This window comes from Penicillium griseofulvum (assembly GCF_001561935.1).
Source record: "Penicillium griseofulvum strain PG3 chromosome Unknown contig_94, whole genome shotgun sequence".
NCBI lineage: Eukaryota > Fungi > Ascomycota > Eurotiomycetes > Eurotiales > Aspergillaceae > Penicillium > Penicillium griseofulvum.
This window is the reverse complement of record NW_024467455.1, coordinates 206787-224549: the sequence shown is the minus strand read 5'-3', so window position 1 is coordinate 224549 and position 17763 is coordinate 206787. Positions and strand designations below refer to the sequence as shown.

General features: G+C 44.4%; 4 protein-coding genes across 4 annotated transcripts; 2 read left to right on the top strand and 2 right to left on the bottom strand.

Moving 5' to 3' along the window:
- Positions 1-651: 651 nt before the first annotated feature.
- PGRI_071440 (RNase H1/viroplasmin domain-containing protein) lies at positions 652-1151 on the bottom strand (the record flags this gene model as incomplete). Its single annotated transcript, XM_040794858.1, has 2 exons — positions 652-964; positions 1021-1151. The coding sequence occupies 2 exons, from the start codon at positions 1149-1151 to the stop codon at positions 652-654; spliced, it is 444 nt and encodes a 147-aa protein (XP_040648099.1).
- Positions 1152-2447: 1296 nt separating this feature from the next.
- On the bottom strand, positions 2448-3134 carry PGRI_071430 (uncharacterized protein; the record flags this gene model as incomplete). Its single annotated transcript, XM_040794857.1, has 4 exons — positions 2448-2452; positions 2523-2913; positions 2967-3058; positions 3110-3134. 4 exons carry the CDS (start codon positions 3132-3134, stop codon positions 2448-2450), a joined length of 513 nt encoding a protein of 170 aa, XP_040648098.1.
- A 4151-nt stretch (positions 3135-7285) lies between these two features.
- PGRI_071420 (Zn(II)2Cys6 transcription factor domain-containing protein) lies at positions 7286-8891 on the top strand (the record flags this gene model as incomplete). Its single annotated transcript, XM_040794856.1, has 2 exons — positions 7286-7341; positions 7412-8891. 2 exons carry the CDS (start codon positions 7286-7288, stop codon positions 8889-8891), a joined length of 1536 nt encoding a protein of 511 aa, XP_040648097.1.
- A 3730-nt stretch (positions 8892-12621) lies between these two features.
- Positions 12622-13026, top strand: PGRI_071410 (uncharacterized protein; the record flags this gene model as incomplete). Its single annotated transcript, XM_040794855.1, has 2 exons — positions 12622-12695; positions 12777-13026. 2 exons carry the CDS (start codon positions 12622-12624, stop codon positions 13024-13026), a joined length of 324 nt encoding a protein of 107 aa, XP_040648096.1.
- Positions 13027-17763: the final 4737 nt, after the last annotated feature.

Genomic DNA, 17763 nt, shown 5'->3' with positions numbered 1-17763 from the left:
ATCTTCCCCTAGGCTTTCAGTGTAACACAATCATCGATGAATGACTTCTTTCCTTGGCTTTGTATGAACCAACATCGAATCTAGTGTCTATATCATATGCAAGCTATAGCTGTAAACGAGGGCCATACAATTAAAACTATCAAACAGGAATGAAACATGTAAGCAAATAATGTTGATCTCTGTTCCTCACTTGTTCAACAGTGACAACTTGTCTCCGTCATCTCTCTGTTGCTTCACTGCAGAGGGCCTGGCATTTCCCTAGGTGTCTATCTCGGGTCAAGTTGATAGGCAAGGCTGGATAGTAAAATTCCTTTTGTGATCATTTCACTTATCACTATGCGGCGGCATCCGGTCATATTAGGCGTCGGGGACCAGGGGGCTAACCCGCTGCAGCTTTAGGCTACTCCTTACCTAAGGATAACCACGATGACCAATAGTCTTTGGTCTCGATACTTATCAACCCTGGATACTCGACCCACGGTAGGAAAAATGGAAGCATTTGTTGAAGAAAAAATCTGAGGCGGATCCAAACTACTTTTTGTTGAGGTGGATGGAAAGATCAAAACCTAAACACGGTTGTGGACGTTACATGGAAAATTTCAGATGATAGATTTGGACATATAGTTTTGAACGTGAATATTCAATCAATGTTTAGCCCTTGCGTTTGTTGTCTTGTAGAGAAAGCTGTTTCTTTGCCTTTTCTGTAATTTCATTAACATCGGTCGATCTAACAGGTTTGTATAAGAATAATTCAGTGAATAGCCCCATCTCGCAAGATCCGAAAGATCGAATATCGCGAGGTCTGAAACCTTTATCCAATGCTTCCTTTATCAATTCACTCCAAACTTCAGCGTACGTCCCTTTCCAATCCTCCATGAAAGCTTCGGCTTGGGCCATCGTCCTAAATCTTTTATGACATGAACCCTCCACCTTGATGACTTCTCTCTCCGCACCATTCTCACCACTAAATGTTGTCAGCTTTTATGAACATCTTCAAGGTAGATGATTGGAAATACCTACCGGTAAAAGGGGTAGATACCAGGCTTAGCCCCGTTCGCAACCGCATAGAATCCGTTTCCATCCAGAGGGGTAGTCTCTCCTGCTTCGCTTTTTATGATCTCTTTTGCCTTTATGACACCCATCTCTTCCATGTAAGTTCGTGCTTCTTGTAGGGTATAGCAGCTTTTGTATTTTGACGTGCAGCCTGTCACGCGGGGATGCGCATCCCCCCTACCAAATTTAAGTTAGATAAAGCTTGGGTTAGTAATACAGGAGAAAGGAGTATTACCACGATGAGTATATTGTCGGCTCTTTGATACGCCCAGTAATTATCGCATAGTATTCTTTGTTCTTTCGACGTGGACGTTGCGGCATGGCTCAAGACGACTCGGAATGAGGCACGGTTGAAAGGTTGTTCAGGTATGCGATAGTGCTTTGAGGAGGAGAATAGGATATTAGTAGAAACATCCAAAGAAACAATATTTCCACCTGAGTCCAACCCGTTCAATCAGGTGACAGCAAGCATGTAGTTCTGTGCGAATTTCAGAGACTCTGTGATTGGGCCACGTGTATGCTGCTGCCAGAGCTAATGCACAGAGTCCTCACAGTGCATTGAATCAGGCGCCGATGCGCATGAGGATTCCAACAATAGAACCCGCGCCTCTGTTTCTAACGCATAAGCACCGAGTAGCAAGTTAGTGCCCGGAGCAGGAGCGCGATTTAAAGAACAGGTAATCTACAGAATCGTTTCAAAGAGAACATAACGAGCAGGCCCGTAGAAGAACGAGGTTTAAATATGAGTGCGAAGGTGGCCAACAAACGAAGTCACCTGGCACTATCTGTTTAGCGCCTTTGAGGTTCATGCTGCTGAAACCCCCCACTAGAAAATCGAATGTATCTGAGCGCTGCTTTCCACCATTCATCTGCTTTGAAATGATGCAGCCCCAAGATTTCCCGAAACGAGCCCCACTTGGCGTTGAAACATTGCGCCATAGATTTGGTCTACTCGACTTTCGAACCGGATATCACTTATCGACTGACACTACGCGCCACGCTAACAACACGAGCACTTTTGTGTGAATGCGCACTTGCATTAGCGGGCTTTCGGTACCACGGAACAAGGATGCTCTGGAGCTGTGGTTCTTTTGCCTATTCCATCTTTCTTTCAAAACAATTTTGCCGCATATTCTATGAGCCCAGCCAGTATTCTACACCACAATTTTGTAGCCGAAGCTGATGGCTCAAATGGATCTTCAGATTCAAAACCTCACTCAATTTCAAGTCGTACAAATTTGCATACTAAGCGATCGAATCTTTTCCCATTTGCAGCCAAAGTGACTTGGAGGCTGAGTGTTTTGCTGCTCTTTTAGAGCTTCCTTCTGCAGATGATTTGACTCCTCTATATTGAGCCACAGCACACCACCTTGGAGGGTCAAACCCCAGTCGAATCAAACTGTATTCCGGTGAACAGCACTCGGAATCTCCCATCTCTTTCAGTGCACTTGTATATTTATGATCCTCACAAATCTGCTCTATAGCAAGGTGCGAGTAACTTTGATGGAACATTTCGTCATTGGTGCGTAATTGCTGTTCTTGGTTCCATGGTTTGTATGGTGTATGTTCCTGGAAGTGGGAGAGCGTTAGATTGTCACTTTCCCCATTTGTGCATTCTTTCACACTCCTGGTGAGGTTTACGATCCCTTCTCGACGCTTGTCCAGGTGCCCGGAGAGAAGAACTCGAATGGGTACCATAGATAGAGATGGCTCTTGGTAACCTTGGATGACCTTTGTTCCAATGCTGTGGAAGAAAAGAGTTGCGGCAGACTCTGACGAGCTATCAAAATGTGTTTTCGGCTCTATTGCCAAAAGAAGCTCGTCATACTGGAGCTCGTTCCGAAGCAGATGCTGACGGATCTTATATGCCGCGGTTAAGATCCGTTGGTTTTCAGATTCAAGTGAGGACTCACCTTGACAATGGATGCATTCGACAGTTGTGGAACGTAGAGATATAGCCATAAGCCAATCTCAAGCTTAAGCCATTCAAGCCCAACAAATTCAACTGCTTGGTCAATTAGGTGAAAATTCCGAAGTCATCGCAGCGTGCACTTACGTTTTTGAGCGAAGAACTTAGACATGCTTTCTATCAGAGTATGATTGAGACTCGAGAACTTTCTGATGAAGTATGAACCTTTTGTTTTCTAGTTATCTGCCCTCAATGCTAAGATTCAATGCTTGGCTATCTGTTCTAATTATATTTATGACACGCTATCAGATCACAGACTCAAATGCCACGTCATTGAGGCTATGTTTTCTAATGCAAGTACAATCAGCTGGATAGCGCTCAAGCCTCCTTTTTGTTCCCAAGGCAGCTTTTTCGTTCATGCTGATGCTTACTATGAAATGTCCTCCAATCCTTGAGTTTTCAATGTCAGTCGCCTCTGGCATTAGGCAGAGATGCAGGCGATGTGCTGGCGAGGCAAACACACTAATGCAAGCAAAGCCTCGCAGGAAGTCAGCCTCTCGAAAGCCTTAGGCTTAGCAGAATTTGAGGCATAAATAATTCTATAAATTCGAAATCAATATCTATTATAAATTCGACTACTTCGAGGGTCGACGCCTTTTTATCATTCACAAGAGTGACCTTTTTCTGTGATTACATCCACCAAGTAAAGGATTCCACACGATTTTGCCTCTCCCAGAACTATCAAAAGACTTCTAAACAAGAAGTACCAACACTGGGAGAGAAATGTCCAACAAAACTCCTCATACCGCATCATTGTCTGAGCTTGAGGCCATCGAAAAATTGAGAGTCTTCGAACTGAATGGCTCGGATTGCTCCCATGACCAAGGTGAAGATCTAGGCTAAAGTTAAAAACTTTATACACTGCTGACTGTATGTATCAGATGAGTGGCTTGGGCTTCATGTCTGGGCGATTTTTATCAGGATAAAATTTATCGAGAGTAATCCTAAAGCCGGGTTATCACCTGGAATACCTGTAACGTGCCATGAATCCTTTGTTTGCGAAATACTAAGTCCTTCAGGAACTGGACCGACTATTCTCCAAAGGATTCAACTCCATCGGTGCTATTAAGCAGATGGTCGAAGCTGACCCACATCTGGAAAAGTCTCTTCGTCATTTGAACAGACCCTCGCTTTTCAAAGCTTTGGGACTTGCTGTGAGAAACGCGTCATTGAACCTGGAACAAATTGTCGCTACTCTTTCGCAATTCTGTCAGTACAAGCCAGGCCCTTCCTTGCAAGAGCAGCATATCGAAGCTAAAATGAGCAACGAACCATCGATTTCTCTATCCAACACAAGAAATGCTGAAAATCGCCGGCTAAGCGACGTTCAGAACAATACGGACCAGATTCATGAAGATCATAAATATACAAGTGCACTGAAAGAGATGGGAGATTCCGAGTGCTGTTCACCGGAATACAGTTTGATTCGACTGGGGTTTGATCCTCCAAGGTGGTGTGCTGTGGCTCAATATAGAGGAGTCAAATCATCTGCAGAAGGAAGCTCTAAAAGAGCAGCAAAACACTCAGCCTCGAAGTCACTTTGGCTGCAAATGGGAAAAGATTCGATCGCTTAGTTAAAATATCTATACGACAAACCCTTGAAATTGGACAAACCCTCGAAATTGCTTTGGTACTTGGGCTGCCTAGGTCTACTGGGGTTTGAAGGAAGAACTGCCCTTGAAGATATTCATTCAATCGCTAATTTGACTGGCTTTCACCTTTTCCTTGTTGCATCTCGGAACAAGACAAATGAAGTCCTGACCGTGAGAAGAATCCACAGAGATCCAGAGAGATTGCTTAAGATAGAGTAGTTTAGTTCGGGTCGCTTCTGCATCAGAGAGGCGAAGCGGGGGCACCGCACAAGGAGTCTCGATCGCGATGCGGCTTAATGAACCATCAATGTGTATAAATCATCAGCCTTATCTAGTCCACTGATCAAGAACAAAAGCTTGACTACACCTTCAATTCAACAGGAATCCAAGATCATGTGCTCAAGAACATGAACTAGCTTCCACAAAGTCAAACGGTCAAGTGTGTCCATGCCGTGCTTTTTTGCGAATATATGCAGTCGTGCATGTATAAGTAATGCATCGATGTTTTGGCAAATGTTTTCTGTTTTCCTGCAAATTGGCTGGATGGGTGTTTGCGGAAAGTTTTCTGCCAGATGATCCAAAAGCTGCTGAGTACTCGCATGGGTCCGAAAATAGTTATTCTTGAGCAGTAGAACCTTCTCAAATGCGACTTTAGTTCTATCTTCACAAACTATATGAGCCGAGTCATCCTCCAAGACTGAAATCTGATAGTCCACTGGTGGCAAGTCCGCTGTCTGAAATCTACGGCCGCGTGAGAGTGGTTCAAACATGGAACTTTTTGTACATAGTCTTCAACGCAGCCTGTGGTGGGGCGCGCACAAAAGAAACGATTATCATACTTCGCTTCGTCGCCGGTCTTTGCGGAAGCGCCACACTCGGTGTACGTGGTTCAATTTCAACGTTTGCTATTGTCAGCTAATTTCCTTTCTCTAGATCGGGGGTGGCACGTTGAGTGATCTTTTCCGGGCGAGAGATCGTGGAAAGGCGGTGGCAATCTACAGCTGGTCTCCAATTCTCGCTCCATTGGTTGGTGCAATCATAGGCAGTTTCATCTCACAAAATACAACCTGGAAGTGGACATTCTATGCATCCTCACTTTTGAGTGTGATAATTCAACTTTCGGGTCTTATCTTTCTTGAGGAAACATATCCATCACTCCTGTTGCGACAGAAAAAAGCCAGGCAGGCAAGGGACACCGGAGCCAACAATCTCTATACCGAATATGACTATCTGGACGAAGGTAGAGTCGAAGTGCTATCCACGAATTTGTTTCGGCCTTTTAAACTGCTTGCCACTCAACCTATCATCCAGGTCCTTGCTCTTTACAACGCCTACCTCTATGGCAATATCTATATATTGTACGCTGATTTCATCGACCTGTGGACTGATATCTACGGGGAATCTATTGAGATTGCTGGGCTGAACTACATCTCAATCGCCATTGGATCTGCCATTGCTGCAGAATGCTGCACCCTTATAAATGACAGGATATATCGGACATTATCCAAGCGTAACGGGGGTCAAGGCGTCCCCGAGTTTAGAATTCCGAGCATGCTACCTGCAACGCTCTCTTTGAGTGCTGGGATGTTCTGGTACGGTTGGACCGCCGAAAAAAGGATGCACTGGATTATGCCTAATATCGGAGCCTCCATATTTGTTGCTGGGGCACTTGCATGCACGATATCTGTAAACGCCTATGTCATCGATACTTATGGACAATTCTCGGCGAGTGGACTAGCGGCTGTTTCCGCCTTACAGAGCCTTACTAGAGAGTAGTGGTACTCCCGTTAAGATCTAAAATATATATCTGATATCAGAGTATTAAAATCAATACTTTCTACAATATCTTGTCCTCTACTTATCGGATCTTATTTAAAATTAAAATATATACTAATATAGATACTATGATTTAATATTCTGAATTTAAACTCTATATAATTGGTAGAAAAGGCTATAATATAGCGATTACAAAGGCTAATACCGATAGGCTTTATTAGGGGCCTTATAGGCGCCCCTACTAATAGGCTGTGGGTTAGGTTGGGCTTTGAAGGTAGGGCCTATAGCCCACTGCGGGTTAGGCTATGGGCTTGAGCTCCGGGCCTAACCCGGCCCATTGCGGAGGTCTACTAATTGGTAGGGCTTTGCGCACTATCCTCGGGCCCACTGGTGGGATATAGGCCTAGGGGGAAAGCCCAATAGGCTTTCAATAGGGGCCCAATACCTAATTCGGGACTAGCACGGTGTCATTAGTGAAATGGCGGTGCTGATAGTGTTATACCTACATAACAAGTGCCTAATTTGGAATAGAACTGTGTATATCACGTGCTATGCAACAGTCACGTGGGTAGTTTACCCTGTGCAGTCATATGACAGTAGAAGTCCGGGGCTGGAATAACAATAAACCCAATGTGAAACTTAAAAATCAAACAAATGTAGGCCGTGCTTACCCCTAATAACAGTAATCCATGTTTGTTTTGCTTCACTCAGCACAATTATATAAATAACGGGACGGAAAAGGTGTAATTCCGGCTAACAATAGTGTACCTTACGACTTTGGTACCCCTCTACTCCCTTCTTACGAGTTAGGCACTTCGGTTGAGGACCTGAAAAGATGAATTGACGAGACTGGGATTATCGAAGAGACTACCAGTGCCTACTCCTGATCCAGGCAATGAGCCTAGCAGCCAAGCGTTCTAGTCGCCTGGGAGGCACCAAATCTAAGACCGGGTGCGACACATGCAAGTTAGTTAGCTTCCTGGGAATCCGATCAGTCGCTGAATCTAACATTCGCTCGCAGAATTCGCCGTGTGAAGTGTGGCGAGGAGAAGCCATACTGCCTAAGATGTACCAGTACAGGACGGCGGTGCGGCTATAGCACTGGCTTCCGCCCTATTGGGCGGCCCCAGCTGGCCATCGCAACCTTTTCATATCAGGCATCGCGAGAGCGTCGTGCATTTGAATATTACTTCTACAATGCTGGCCCGTCTCTTTCAGGAGACTTAGATCAGTCTTTTTGGAGGGGTTTGGTCCTCCAAGTCTGCCGGACACAGCCAGTTATTTGGGACGCGATCATCTCGCTCAGCGTGCTTTATGAACGACCTCCTATTCACGAGACGCCTCCCTGGGTGCTTATGAATGGCCCAGCTGCGGTGCGAGATCGATACCATCGTGAAGCGCTAGTTTGGTACTCGCGCTCGCTGGCTCTCCTACAGCAACGTATTAACCAGGGGACGGCAGATCTGATGGTTTCCTTGACCGGCTGCATCCTCTTCATTGCTATCGAGCTCCTGCAGGGAAATCGCAAAGCTGCTTATATCCTGTACAAAAAAGGCGCCCAAGTGATTGCTCGTGCTACACCAACAGCAGCATCTACCATCGCTACCCTCGACCCTATCTTCCGCCGTTTGGGAACATGGGTCTTCATCGCCAATGAACCGTTAGAAGAAAGCTGGGATCTTTATTTGGCCGTTCCAGAGGAGCGGTTTATATCGATTGCAGAGGCAAGAAACATTCTGTGTAGTATCGTAGTCGAGATGAAGGCCCTCAACATTGACTCCAAGGCCTATCTACGCCGAACCGCAGATAGCCGGCTTCTCAAGATGTCAGAGCTGGTGGCTAGACAACAGCGCCTAAAAGCCCGCCTCGCCCAATGGTACCGCATCTTTACATACCTGAAGCCTATGGATGGCACGAACGTTGACGGTGCAACCGCGCTTCTTCTTATGACATATACAAGCGTCTTTATCGAAACAGAAGTCATGCTGAATCCGAACCAAGGTGTATATGACGCCTACGAATCTGAATTCGCCCAGATCATTGGCTTTGCCCCCACTGCGGTTGCATGGACACGCGGCTCGGAAGGGAAGCAACCGGGGTTCATGTTTGAGATGGGCGTATTCCTCCCACTTTTCATCACAGGCCTCAAATGTCCATTCCCCGAGCTACGCCGTCAGGCATTACGGTATATGGGCGAGGCTCCCCCGGCACAAGGACTGTTCATGTGCGCTCCTACCGCTCATATCTTGGCCATTCTTATTGCGCTAGAGGAGAATCCCGACCTTCTGCCAGGACAAGCCTCTCAAGTATATGATCTACTGGCCAAACCCGGACATGTCCCACCAGCCCAATACCGGACATGTGATTTCAATGTGTCATCAGTTCTGGACGAGGAGGGCAAGACGCGGAACTGGTTGAACTATACACTCCACCACTTTGACGAAGAGGGGACGATACAGCTCATAGAGAAAGGGGTACCATTTCCCTGGGTCGGTTCGTAAATATAAAAATATCATCTTGGCTGACCTACGGGTTAGTCCTCTATAGCAGTGGTACGTAGTCATGTAAAAGTACTGTTTGTCAGACTAAGATCTTTGTTTGCCAGTTTGTTTGAGGATTTAGTATTTATACCCAGTTTCTCCATAGATTATCAATACAGCTTTTTCTCCCTTCATCTCTCTCTCTCTCTCTCTCTCACACACACACACACACACACACACACACATGGCATGCTCAATAGGTTACGAAGCCCTCTTTCTGACCCTGAATTCCCATCATCCTCATCAATATTTCATCAACTTTCATCATGGTATGTTGATATTCATCGAGGATTCATCAATATCTATCATTTCCCTCCAAATATGATCACATTTCCTTTAATTAAACCCATTCCAAGCACCTTTCAAGTGCTCAAACCCTCATTATTCCAAGCATTGTGCTGGTGCTGGTTTAAACTAATTAGATAACCGGCTTTCATATGATGTCACTCAAAGCTTTCTTTCATTATAGTGACAGTCACCCCTGTTGATTGGGACGAAGATGATGATACCGCGGTCATCAACCAGTCAATTGACTGCTAGAGATAGTAAGTTTCACCTATTACAAGATTGCTCCTCCTCTCAAAGAGAGAGAGGATCTGGACAAGTGATTGACCAGGTTTAGTGAATTCTAGAAAGCCATAACCTCCATAATATCATTAATAAGTCAATTTTCAACCCCTCTAACCACACGAAGCCAATCACAAGTGGAAGATAACCATGAAATAAGTGAGAAGCTGGCTATCGAGTTGCTTAGATACCACCCTTTCGTATAAAATGAACAGTTGCGGCAACTTTATTAACTTCGCCGACGACTTTGTTGAGGAAATCACCCAAGAAGCATATATAGGGCGAAGCTGAGAGGGCTTTGAAAGGAGCACTGATCGAGTTCCGTACAACCCCAACGAAACCAGTTCTTGATAAGCGGATAGTTTACCAAAGCTCTCGAATCACAATACATAATACTTCTTAGATCAAAGGAGCTATTCTAGCATACTATGCACTGCAAACTGTGCTGCTAGAATATCCGGGATATCTTGATGACCCGGAGGACCTTGCTGTCTTTGACGATTCAACTTTGATCTCATCAAGCTACTATAAGCCCACTATCGACACTTGCTTTTACCCCTTTCTTCTGGACACATTAAGCATCCTTAACCAATATATCAATAACTAAACTTAGTCGCCTTATCCATCTTCTCCTGTGGGACAGAACTTTGGTGTAAAACGACTAGAGCTGAATATCCAATAGCCTTTAAAATATGGAAAGGGTAAATCACAGTAATAGTCTTTGTGCTGAGCGAAATACTTTCCTCATAATGATCTCAATTTAAGGGCACATCTCATCCACTGTTGCATTCGTACAGGGCGGTGACTCCAGCTCTACCGCATCCAAGGGCTTAGATGGCTCGATGTCGATCTCATGTGCATCAGAATATTCCAAGATGGGGTCCATCTTTCGGCACTTATGCCATACACTAAAGTCAGGGAAGCTGAACTCCCGACCTTTTAGCCAACTCCTTGTAACAATCCCAAGATCACCTTGGCATTGTATAGATTGCCGAAGAATGTCAATACAGTGATCTTGAGTTTGTCAGTACTTTTGTTGCATAAACAAACACCTAGATTGCACGCCCTTACCAACATGAAGGCGAAGGAGCTCCTCGCCATCTGTGAATGCGGCCGGCTTGTTCTGTTGAGCAGAGTAGTAGTCATAATAAGTATATTGCCGTACAAGGTTGACGCAATGAAGCTTGGTTGTCGTTAGCTATGGTTGTGTAATTATCGTGAGTTAGAAGGATGGTACAAACCTGGTGAAACACCTCAATTGACCCGGCATAACTACCGCCATCCATTTTCATCGTTTTTACTTGGGAATATGGTTTCTTTAAACGAGGCATATCCTGACTAGCGATACTGATTTGGGCCACTGGTAGAAGTAAGAGAAGCTATTTGCAAAATAAAAAGAAAGGATACCTGCCATGGGTGATCCTGTCCCATTCCGCATCTAGATGTGGATTAGGTGCTCCCTTGTAGGGGTTCGTGTCGAAAAAACTTCCCTGGAATCGGACGTCCTCGTACTCTACAAGATTCAACAGAGGTGCTGCCGTCAAAGCATTAATTAAAGAACTCACTTAACAAAGGAACTAGACGACAACATAGGTTAAATCGGGATCCCTTGGAGAACTTACAATACGCTGAAATCTTAGCCGCACATTGCTGCTCTGTTGCAGAATTATGTCGTAGGTTCAAAATGCCCACCAGTATTGCCAGTGAAGCGAGGAATAAAAAGAGCGAGGTCGTCCAAAAAGATCGGTAAATTAGATGATAAAACGGAACTTTCCTCTTATCAAAAGACTTGTCAATCATAAGGGTCTCGGGTTCGCTTTCATTGCTATCAGTCGAAAGTCGCTCATAGTTTGATGTCGACATTATTTCAAGGACAGCAATTAAGTGGTCTCACAGACAAAATATCATTGACTGGACTCCGAATTGAGAACCGACCAGAAGAGGGACGCAGCAAGGGTCAAATAAGTTTATTAAACATGTTACTAGGCTCTTCCCCGTCCAATTTTGATTCTCTCCCATTATAGCCAAGAATAGTGGCCATCCACGTACACATTTGGTCGTATATTTGCCAGCTAGATCGACAGTTCTTCAACCCTAATTAAGTACCTAATACATATTTCTGCATGTATTGTAGCGTTGGCACCAATAGAACCAAATTCGGCGTTCTAATCAATGTTTCACTTGTACATGAGACCGCCAGGTCTGCAGCAAACTTTATCCGAAAGTTCGCTTTCTATTTGATCAAGTGAATTATGGCACACTTATCACCAGAGTCTCATTAGCAACTGGTTTATAGCATATGAAAATGATACCCCTAGGTAGCTACACGCTACAGCATCTGCGTAATTTGTGGCTTTGTAACACATAAACATACGTAGTTTGTCTAACTGTGAACTCTACTCCTAGCTAGATACATGCGATGCAGCTCACAACTGCCAAAGGTTACCATCGAATTCCACTCAGTGCAGTAGGGGTTAACCATTCTTCCTTCTTATACTTGTAACAAGGGGTCCATTACATTTGTCCATGGCTTTCGGAAGGCACAGGTCTATTTTGAGCACAATGCTAGTGGATGGGGAACTCCATCGATTGATTCGGATTGTCTATGTTTCTATGGTGGCAATACAATATAGAACCTGTTATACAGAATCTGGGCGATGGACCGGATGTACCCCCTATAATAACATACTGTTTTGGGAGCATAACTTGGACCACTTTAGAGTCTCAGATGGGCAGTTCCCTTACGTTCGAGTCTATTTCCGTGTGATAAGCTGCCTTTCATGTTACACATTGGTCTTCTATATACGCTTTCGACTGTCTGATCAGCAGATCTCTTACTTCCAGCTCTACGTCCGTGTAACACGCTACCATTATACGTTGCACATTACCGCTGTAGATACTCTTTCGACTATGCGCCATGTTCAATAGGTAAAGTGGCAAATATGGCTCCTTCTCGCGTTCATGACGGAACCTATATCCGATTAGTAGTTAAAAACATAACATGCTACGCGTTGTAAGTGTCTTTCGCAGACAGCTGGAAGTAATACTTAAACTCCATCTTCAGCTTTCAACCCTCTTCATCTCAATCCCTTAGCCTTAAAGGCGTGACGTGACCTCCAACAATATGCAGCTTTTTGGTATTGCAATCTTAATGGCGTCAGCCCTGATCTCGAGCAGTAATGGTGCACCTGTGCAACTGTAAGTACCCTGTTAGAATACCCTTCGGTTCAACTTCATTCTGTGGAAGCCATTATAAACTAAGACTAACAGGACTTGTAGAGAAACTCGGTCGCTGGATGTCACCGCAAAATACGATTGGCCATCTGTGAGGGCCCGATCTACAGATATTGCTACTGAGGCTGAAAAGCCCCAAGTTAAACCTCGAGCCCTGGAAGCCACTGGAAAATACGACTGGCCATCTGTGAAGGCCCGATCTGCGGACACTATTAGTGAGGCTGAGGACCCCCTAATTGAAGCTCGAGCCCTAGATGTCACTGGAAAATACGACTGGCGGGCTGTGAGAGCCTGATCTGTAGATGCTACCAATCAAGTTCTAGAACCATCTATCGTTACGCTGTTCTATGGATATATTGGGAAGCATATAAGAGTTTGCACAATGCATAACTCAGGGAAGCAATTCGCAGTCGATTTCAACACTTTTCTGCAGCATGTATATTCCGTTCAACATGGAATGAGCAAACCTATCTTGGATCGCTGGATGGTGGAAAGCCGGCTTTCGTTGTTACTAATGTTCCTATTCTAAGTCACACGTCGCTCTTTACAGTGATATTTTGTATCAGATATTAGCTGTTGAATGCAACTTTTAACATACTACTCTTCCCTATCTTGATCCTCTCCTCATTTGAGTAACTATTTGTTTCAATGCCTACATACGTCTAGTAGCAAAATTTGTCTATAATAATGCCTTCTTCTAAGACAAATGACAACCACCAAAGAAATTTCAGCAGAAATTATTCAAGGTTAAATTTCCATTCAGTATGGGGCAATTGGCAGGCTAAAAGGTGGAGATAGCATACCTGTCTTGCAATTGTTTTGTCACTGTAAATCATTAAATGGCATATCATCACCGCGTCGCAGTGAAGCTTCCGCACCGGCATTGTGCTCGTGAGATGTTACATCGCACACCACCATTCGAGGTAGTAAATTACTGATACTCTAGTGCGCTTGGTCCTGTATGCCTTGGCATTTACTAAGTTATAAAAAGCGTCAAGCTACTTGTATTCCACCCACCAATTCCTAGACAGTGCCTTACATTATTCTCAACCCTACCATGGAACAACCGCAGTTTGAGCTAATACGCTCTCTTTTAGACCAGCTGGCCAGTGCTGTTAATGAGCTCGAGTCAACCGGTTCTGATTTAGCAAGGAGAAATGCTGTTGAGCAAACATCTAAGTTAACTAGGCTCCTTGAGAGCCCGAATGACACGATCTTGCAACTTTTCCTTTCTGTGGGTCACCATCTATTTATTCAGCCATACCCATTCTGAGACACATGCTAAGTACAGGTAGCCTACGCTCCTCATGGCTGTGAAAATTGGCAATGATGTGGGGGTTTTCTCTGCCCTTGTACAATCATCCATTCCTCTTAGCAGTTACGAACTATCCACTCTCACTGGATCGGATCAACTTTTGATAGGTCTGTATCTGATTGCCTTTTGATTTCCTCTATTGTTCCTACTGAAGCAAATTGTCGAGGCTGCAAAGCGGAAACTTTATACAGAACTAACTTCCAGTAGTGAGAGTATTACGCGTACTCAGCGCAATTGATTTCGCCAAGCAAGACGAGCAGGGCAGGTATTTGTCCACTCCGTTGTCGATCGAAATGACCCGACGAGCATCTATTAGTGTTGTTGAAGCACTGTAAGTTTTGAAACTTTCGTCACCAAGGCAGACAGAATTTACATAGTATGACTACCCAAGGTTTATGGACATCTTTCCAGTGATACAACATGCACCGGAGTTCCTTCGTCACACTAAATACCAGAACCCTCAGGACCTACTCGTTGGTCCAGTTCAGTACGCCTATCAAACCGAGCTGTCTAAGCAGCAATGGCTCGGGCAGAATCCATTAGTTCAAGCTCGCTTCCATGCATATGTCGAGGGCGTACAAGCCCATCAGCCTTCCTGGGTCGATTGGTTTCCTGTGCATCAGCTCATCTCGACACGCTGTGGTCGTATAGACGGCGTGGCCCTTGTGGATATTGGTGGAGGCACAGGGCGCGACATCTCTACCTTCAAAGAGAAATTACCAGGGTTGGTAGGAAGGCTTATTTTACAAGATCTTCCCTCGGTGATCGAGAATATTGCATGTGTTGGTTCAGGAATTGAAGCTATGAAGTATGATTTGTCAACTCCGCAGCCTGTTATTGGTAGGTCTTTAAAGGATGCAGCTTGGTTGCCACCTCTTCCTTCCTACATCTCCTATTTTAGAATTCCTTGGTCCATGTCCATTTCCTTCACGCCCTTCACTGGTCATCTCATAGTTCTCACGTCGAAAGTCGCCAGGCCTTCTAACGGTGAGTGTCTCTACTAGGTGCCTGCGTATATTATTTGAAATTCGTACTGCATGAGTTCACCGATGCCAAATGCACAGTTGCACTTAGACATACAGCTTCTGCAATGCAGAGAGGATATTCCAAGATTTTTATTGAGGAATACGTACTTCCAGATATCGGTGCGAGGGCTTTCCATGGCATGCTGGATATGGTGTTGATGGTCTTCAATCCGGGCATGGTCCGTACTCTCTCGCAGTGGAAAATCCTCCTACACGATGCCGGCCTTACTCTCAACGCTGTACACCACCCGGTTGGCGATGGGCCGTCTATAATAGAGGCCGAACTACTATGAAAGGCTGTCATTGAAACTCCGAGATTCTGGAAATACATTAATTGTCCATTTCATTTTAGGTATATTTGGGATAGTGGGAAAGGTGTTATTTCTTTTAATTGAGAGGGGAGCGAGAGCGAGGTGGTAACACTCAGACTGCAGCCACAATTACGCCGTAGTACGAGACAATTGTGGTCAAGGCGTACATATATGACGGAACCTGCATCTTTTGGTCGACAATTTGATTTCCGAAGTGTCCACCAATCCCAGGAATGTTGGCCAACTGATTTAATGCCAACGCCTGCCTGCCTATCTCAAACTAGAAATGCGAGTCTTGACATGTGGAACATCAAAATACATCTAGTTGCATTGTATTTTAGGTCTCTTCCTTCTCATTCTTATCCCTCTAAAACTCGCAGAAATTAAACAGACGGCTTTTTTTTTTTTTATTCAACCATGATGTCAGTTCCTGATGATACTGTCACATTTCAGAAAATGGCTAGAGAAAATGACATCCGTATCTCAGAAGAGACTAGAAGTCTGATCAGCCATGAAAACAGGATAGCGACTAGTGCTAGCGCGCCTGAAGCTTTGCCACGGCTCCTGGAAGATATGGGATGCCTGAGTTCTGCGTTTCTCAACGGCGATCCAGATTCAAGACCAAAACTAGTCGACACGGCGCGTTCTATAATATATGCAATGCAAACACCTCGGGAGGCAATCCTTCGATACTGTTTAGCTCATGTCAGTTGGTTTGAGTCTATATGCCGCCGTGGTATACCATACACAAAGCTCTAACTACTAAAAGTCCAGCATGACTGCTTGCATTGAGATATGTTCTAGTTTAGGGGTTTTCCAAATATTGGGTCAAACCGAAGAGCCAAAGGGCGTCGCTGAATTGGCAGAAGAGACCGGAGCGGAGTTCAATTTGTTAGGTGAATCTCCTTTTTCCCGTCCGAATCTTATATAATTTTAGACTAATATCCTGCCTAGCACGTGTCATGAAGCACCTTGGAGCAATGGGTGTCGTTATCGAAGTTTCCTCGAACATTTATCGCTCTAATGGAGTTACAAAAACTCTTTCTTTCACACGTTACAGGGACATGTGGCCTTGTATGTACGTTGACTCTTTCGATCAAGCACCCTTTTTACTATGATCAATTTCCACCTACAGTCTTGGAAGTTCTGCGCTCGTGATATCTCTGTTCTACTAATTAAGGAACTGACCACAACATTTATTCAGGAAAGGGTGCACAATAGGATCAGCTCAAGCACTTCCACAATGGGTAAAGGAAAACCAGTATCGAAGCCCAAAAGATGTCAGAAACTGCCCATTTACGATGGGATACAAAACGGAGATGTCCTTCTATGAATGGTTGGGAGCAAATCCTCATCTTTCTATTCAATTCAATAATTACTCGTCAACATACCGCCAAGGTAGGCCTTCATGGATGGATGAGAGATTTTATCCCGTACAGGAAAGACTGATAAATGGGTCACGAGGGTTGGAAAATGATGTATTTTTAGTTGATGTTGGGGGGAATCGTGGTCACGACCTCCTGGAATTTCAATCCAAATGGCCGATTGTTCCTGGGCGATTGGTTCTACAGGATTTACCGTCTGTCCTTGGTGGGATTGAATTTCCCAAGGGCTCAATCGAGATTATGCCCCATAACTTCTTTTTAGAGCAACCAATCAAAGGCAAGTAATTGTGATGACTACCTAGGTAGTTAACACCTGAGCAACAATTTTCAGCTGACTTTTGACAGGAGCACGTGCCTACTACCTTCATTCCATTCTCCACAACTGGAATGATCAGAACTGCCTCGAAATCTTGTCGAGGATCTCTAAAGTAATGGATCCAAACTATAGCAGGTTATTGATTCATGAAAATGTTCTACCATCAATCGGGGCGCATTGGGAGGTGACGGCTATGGATATTATGATGATGGCAAATGTCGGTGCTGAAGAGCGAACTGAGCTTCAATGGCGCCGATTGATAGAACAAGCGGGTCTGAAGATTTCAAAAATTTGGACGACTGTATCTAGCGCTGAAAGCCTAGTGGAATGCATCCTCCTGGGAGAGGGTCAATAGGCTTGATAGTAAGTCATGGAAGCTTGGTGTCTGGTTGTTTTTGTTCAAGGAATATATGAATTTTATAATGCCTAATACAAGTAATATTTGTACCTGATTTTTTTTCCATAAATAGAGAAATGTGATGCTAAAGTATTAGACTACTAAATGTGGGGAAGTCATTCAAGGTTTTAGGGTTAAGAAAATCCTGAACTTTCCGGGGTATATGCATATGCCAAGAGAGGAAAGTGTTCTCACATATAAGAATATACTACGGAGTACTATATACCATATTAATTATACGCCAATTCTATGCCAATTACACCAATTATATACCAATTCCATC